The sequence below is a fragment of the Cystoisospora suis genome, assembly GCF_002600585.1.
Source record: "Cystoisospora suis strain Wien I chromosome Unknown contig_4751, whole genome shotgun sequence".
NCBI lineage: Eukaryota > Apicomplexa > Conoidasida > Eucoccidiorida > Sarcocystidae > Cystoisospora > Cystoisospora suis.
The window spans coordinates 3158-9630 of NW_027157543.1; the positions used below are offsets into that span (position 1 = coordinate 3158).

Sequence of the window (6473 nt, forward strand, 5' to 3'; positions counted from 1 at the left end):
AGATTAAAGATAGATAGGTAGGTAGATCTTCCTTGGGCCTTGGTTTCGCAGAAGTGATTGGTCGAGTGTGGATCCTTACCTAATCTGACGACAGCGAGGGGTCCATCGGTGATGTATGAAACTTCACGCATGAGTAGCTCAACCATAGGAGCTCCCATACCAATAGCTACTATAGACACTTTCACTCCTTTATATGATCCTACACAAGAACGGACGCAGAAAAGGAAAGAAGGAAAGAAAGTAGATACCCATCATAGCTGTGTCTAGACACCTTGCGAAAAGAATCGAGATTTCATTCAGATCAAGGGTGAGGAGGGGATAGACAAGAGAGGAGACAGACCAGCTGTCCAGTGTACATACACCTTGATTGAAGCTTTTGACCTTCAGCCTCTTCCCTCTTTCATTTTACCTTTTCCAGATATAAACCTCACTCCCTCTTCTACGATCTATCTGAAGAGAGAATGCCACGAATATACATACCTATGCATCCACATAGATATATGTATAGATATCTGCCTTAACATGTAGGATGTAGAACGTGAACACCTCTCTATCTATCTACCTTTAGGCTGTGTACATAAATCTTCAGTCTATCTATCTAACTGTCTTTAGTCTATCTGCCTATCTTGGTTTGATCGATCTATCTATCTCTCTCTGAGTATAGATAGATGTATACCTAAGGTGTCCCGCCTACCCAGATGCTATGACGTGTGTGTATGTATCTATGTGTCCTTCAAAGTTGTGAGGGATCTTCTTGTTGAAGGCCTGGCGTCAGATATTGAGCTTCTTGCTCGGCTGTCTACAAGAAGAAAGAGTCTCTTCTCGCTACTGAGTCGACTCTTTGTTTTCCTGCTTCTCGATGAAGCCTTTCAAACTCAGAGATAGAAAGAAACAGAGACGCAACAGCTTGCCAAGAAAGAAGTACTTTCTTTTCCTTATTGTGCTCTTTTCGAGCGCTATCGCCTATCTTTTTCTTTCGGTCTCTGAGTGTATAGAGCAGAAAGAAGTAGTACAATAGACAGGCGATTCGAAGAAAAGCAGAGGATAGACTAAGGAAAATCTATGAAAGAGCACTCTCTGAGTGTAGGTAGGTGCCAGTAGTTGTTGAGGCGTCTGGCGAAGTGTGAAATAGAAGAGAAGGGGGGAAGAGAAAAGGACAGTCTACTAACAGTGCAGTGAAATGAAGGTAATCTCTGTGTGTGTGACTAGAGAAAAGACAAGAGACAATCGATACATCCATCCGTCGATTGTCTCATGGGAAAAGAAGACGCTTGCTTCGGTGAATGCTAGCTCATTCGCGAGTGAAGAAAAGGAGACACTCCTCGTTGCGATACTTTAGAGAAGTAAGAAAAGCAAAGTCATCTCAATACAGGAATCAAAACAAAAGAAAGAGAAAAAGCACTGATGGAGGCATTCCTAGGAGAATCTTCTCCTACTTCTACTCCTTCTAGACTGTGAAAGAGAGAAAAAGTCAAACGCATCATGTATAAAGAAGACAGCGAAGGAAAGAGAAGGAAACCTGCTTCCTTACCGACTTCCTAGCTACTCAGACCTTCACTTACTAACTATCTAGCTAGCTAATCAAACGTTCTTCCGCTTCAAGTACTCCTTCGCTTTTCTCTTCACGGTGTATATACAATCCGCAGACATCCATGCATTGAGAGAGATAGAGAAAGAAAGAGGGACAGACAGAGAGATAGAGATAGAGAGTGATTTCTGGGCTATGTAGAAGAAGGAGAATGAAGAACGAGGAGCGACGAGGACAACGAAGAGTAAGGAAGATGAGAAGATACCTGAATGAATTCTAAAGAAGCGTGAGCTTGTTAAGCTTAAGAGACTTCTATTCGAGTCCAGAAGACTTTCTGCAAGGAGGTCTGCTCTCCCACTATGGCCCACTGTAAGAATGCGATTATGAACTTCTCCTCGACGTACACCTGAAAACAAAACATCGAGAAAGAAAAGAAGATGAAGAAGAAGAAGATCAGCACACTGACATATTCCTCGATCTAAGTGTTGCAAAACTGAAGGAAAAGAAAAAGAAGAGGAAGTAGAAGAGGGAAGAAAACATTCTATGTGTATGTATCACCTGCACTAGAAAGGAAAGATGGAGATGAAGTTCTCCGCATACAGAGAGAGACATAGAGCTTCCATTTGGATTCGTACAGATCAAGGCAGTCAACCGATCGGGAGGTAAGGATGGAAAGGACCGAGCCATCCGAGAGAGAAGGAAGGACTTCTTCCTCTTCTTCCTTTCATCGCAAAGAAGCTTAGGAGTGGTAGGGGGGTGTAACTCGAGAAGAAGACATGAAGCTGAAACTGAACAGCTCCACACTTTCGAAAGAAAGGACAGATAGCTTCAGAAATCTCTGTGGCCAACAGGAAAGAGAGAAGAGGTGTAACCTGCTATATTCTTTTCTCTTCTTTGATGCTCTAGCGTCCTCCATAACTCGCTACAAGGAAGCTTGATACCAATCCGTGTGAAGAAGAAGCAAAAATGCCGCGAATAAAGAAAAGCGGTAGACAGATAGAGAGGGGAGGAAACAGAAGATACATTAAGGAAGGTCCTTCTTTATCTGACTCTTTACAGAGGTAACCGATCAGGCTATCTTCAACCTGGTGATCTACCAACTTTTCCCTAATCTGCCTAACTGTCTATCCGTCATTAGCCTTCCTAACGATGTACCTATCTATTAGTTTTCTGGGGTGTTTGATCTATCTTCAATCTATTTGTGTATCTACCTGTCTTCAGTCTATCTGCCTGCCTATCGTTAGTCTGTCTGTCTGTGTAGATATCTCTCTATTCTTTCGTGTCGATATCGCAAGAGAAGGGGGCGAGAAGCAAACGTCAATCGACAGGGGTAGGTGTGCGATGAAGAGAGAAAGAAAAAGGAAAAGAAAGAGAAGTTTTCTTTTCGTTATCAGAAAGAAACTTGTCAAAGAGTATTGACACACCACCGATCCCAAGGCAAGGTGGAGAATCGACATCCCGACGGACACTTCACGTTTTTCCTTCGATACCCCGGTGAAAGGATGAGAGACGTGTCAATAGAAGGATATTATATAGAGGTACACAGGTCAGTCGACATAGATGGAGAGAGAGAGAGAAGATAAGAAGATATGAGGAGTATGTGGAATAACTGACCATAGCCGGAGAGAAGAAGCCGCTCAGGAGTTTCCTATCTATTGACAACTCACCTAAGTGGTACACCCGGCCTTCCGGTAGAAGCAGAGCATCTCTAAGAACAGGAAGAGAATCTCCGACAAAGAAGCCGCCGCTCTCTCGGCTCCCTTTGGCTTGGCTTGACGAGGATTTACTTTTACTATGTGATCTCTCTTCCGAAGTCTTTCCAGAGAAAAGAGTTCCATCTGTCCTGTCAGGACGACTAGTTGAAGAAGCCCGGCGGCCCTTCGTACTTCTTACACTTTCATCACCCCCTTCTTCTCTCCATCTCGATCCTACCTCACGACTACTTCGCTTTTCCGTGCTGTCGTGGGGGTGGTATGTCTCCAAATAGTGATCTAAGCTACTATTACTACTGCTATTCATCCACTTGTTTGTACTGTCATTCTTTGTCGTGCTTGATCCAGCGCGGCTTTTGCTTCTCTTGCTGGCTTGCATGTCATTGGTCTGGGTCACCTCTGTCAAGGAGGCGCCGGCACCGGAACGATTCGGGTGTACGTACACCTGACCAGCACTCTCTGAAGGTCGGCTATCTCGTCGCCGAACGTTCCCTCCGGAAGTACCTATGGCTCCTGGATCTTGAGACAATCCAGCAGTCTCCGGAAACAATTCAGCAACATCCATATATCTTTTATCGCTGCTGCCCTCGGTCTGTAGGTGATCAGAAGAAGAAAACTTCCGAGAACTCAATCTCCTGTGAAAGGAAGGGTCTTCGTTGGTAGTTGTACGGTTTCCTGTGTTGCTTTTCTGACTGCTGAAGACGCGGTCACTCTTCCTACCAGAAGTGTGTACCACCGATTGACCAGGAGATTCTACGCTATGCAAGCGAGGCAAACTTGAGCCGGTGTGTGTGCGAGGACTTCCTCTGGTTCGATGATCCCCCCCTAATGACTCGTGGTGAGGCGGGGAGTAATCATCACCGCGACCATGTGATCTAGTTCGCAAGGAGTGATGCTTTTCACTCCGGCTTTGAGAAGGTTCAGCAAAGTTCCTTCCTCCTACATTGCTGCTGCTGTGACTCAGTTCTCTAGTGTATTCGTCAGGGTTCCTCTGTATGCCGGGAGTTCCTAAGCTCTTGTCGTTCTGGTCGCTTTCACGATGACTTCGACGGCGCGTTGCAGTCCCTCGCTGGGTTACAGTGTCGGCAACGATAGGGCTACTCCCAGCTAGTTCTCCTGCTGTCTCAACCCCCGACGACATTCTCCGTACCGACCCCCCGTTTTCGCGTCTCGGATCATCCAATCGACCCAGCATACGAAAATCGCTTGGAGCATCCACGTTGGCCCTACCGGAAAGACCATTTCCGCTGGTCTTTCGGCTTATCGCGTTTCGCCCGATAAAGCTGTGGAATGATGCTGTGTCGTCTTTTATTCCGTTCGATGGAGTCTTCACAGTTGAATCGGCTGAGTCTGAGATATATGAACTGGCCATGTCTCGTCGATTTCTACCATCGTGGCTGCAAGGTGTACCAACCTCAGGGTGATGGAGTCCACTACGAGTGCCTCGCTTTGTCCCACCCGATGCAACAGGAGTTTTAAGGGTGTCAGCGGCAGAGCCATCTCCATAGCTGCCGCTTGTTGTTTGATAAAAGCTGTCTTTAGTACGTCCCATGGTGCTCTGCTGAGATGCGTCTGGTATTGATGGAGACTGGTGCGTCGGTTTTGTTCGAGACGACGCTGAACGGGAAACCGCTGGCATGTTGTTCTGGCCAGCAAAACCAGCGGTCTCATTCAACACGCGTGACATGTTGGTTGTTGCTTTTCTGTGACGAACTCTTGTAAATCATTCCGCAGTTGAAAGGCACTCTTCAGATTAGCGACAGCCTCTGAGTGCTGCGTACCTTTTGTGACAAACTTTCTTGTCAAGACTGGAAATCCAGCGATTACGCCTCAGCTGCGGAAGCAAACAACCAGACTTTGCGGCAGCTCAGGGTGGTAGCATCCCTCGCGAGAACCTGTTTTTCGGCGGCTAGTGGTCAGTCCACGGACAGAAATGATAGGCTTTCTCTCTTGCATACTGGTGAAAGACGTGATCCTCCACTGAGGCTGTGGATGGTCCTGACCACGACCGGAAACCCGCCTGTAGCATCTCGACGTTTGAAAGCCTGTTTAACGTATACACTATCGCTGCTCTTCTGAATTCTTCTCGTTGTGCCGCTGCCTTTCAGGAAACAGAATGGACCCATAACTAAAGCCGGCCAGAACGGGGGATGAAATGGCGATGAGAAGACTGCTGCAGCCTAGTCAGTTTCCGTAGGGACAAAGCCTCCGTACACCATAGCGTATAAGGATTTCAGACGGGTAGCTACGAAGGATCGAATGTTATTCCCCTCAGTTCGTGATGCGAAGTAGACCTTGTTGGAAGTCGCAGTGAAATAGCTGAAGAAGGGAAGCAGGATACGGCACCCGGAACAAGGAGTCTCGGGATATATCTCACGGAAACGGGCGAGCTGAAGTGTCGACGCCAGAGATGGGCACGAACAAAGAAGCGGGGATGGAGCCGTTGAACACGTGGCCCAGTGCGTCACGAGAGTGACCCTCCATTAAACAGATCCTTCCACAGGAGTAAAAGTCGATGGGAACGTGCGAAAAAGCCAATCACAGCGGATGGGGCGTCCGGCAAGCATAGGTGAACGGAAGAATATCACCAAGCATGAGTGCCTGTTTCCCAAGGGTGAAAGAATGGTAAAACCGAACAATGCCCCGTACAGTGATCCTGTCAACCTGGGTAGGGCGGAACTACCGGGGATGGAAATGGTCATCGACACCTAAAAAGACACCGACGCCACGGGACATGAAAGAGAACAAGTTTGTATCGTGTATACGATTGACTTTTGGTCCCCCTCGGTGTCAGGTGTGTACATCCTCACTGCACATGGCCTAGATCGAAGTGATGACCGGCGCGGGATATGAGACTTCACAATACAGTTAGGAACTGTAGGCTGCCCTACACGAGGTCTTCCGAGCGAATTGCCTCAACAGTTCTGAGTTATTAGCGCGACTCTCGCCTGATCTGAGTGGTGAAAGACTCTTGAAGCGATCCGTCCCTTTTTTGGCTACTTCCCATGCTTCTGAAGACGGGAGCGGTGAAGGTAGGGTGGCGTGACGCAGTACCTCATTGCGAACGTTCTTTGTGGGTGGTGTGAAGGAACTCTATAAACTAAACCGGATTCTTGCCTTTGCTACGGAGCACACCCTTATCTTGCAGGGGCACGGAAAGCTGCTCTACTCCGTTTGTGCTAGAAGCCTGAACTATAGATTTCTCAGGGATCACACATGCATGGAACTGACGC

The 6473-nt window shown here is 47.3% G+C and overlaps 1 protein-coding gene across 1 annotated transcript; it reads right to left on the reverse strand.

Moving 5' to 3' along the window:
• Positions 1-79: 79 nt before the first annotated feature.
• Positions 80-6388, reverse strand: CSUI_008473 (phosphorylase family protein; the record flags this gene model as incomplete). Its single annotated transcript, XM_068068605.1, has 3 exons — positions 3196-6388; positions 1794-1934; positions 80-199 (listed from the first exon to the last, which is right to left on the reverse strand). Coding segments are annotated over exons 1-3 (1992 nt in total), but the record flags the coding sequence as incomplete, so codon positions are not given.
• Between the last annotated feature and the right edge of the window lie 85 nt (positions 6389-6473).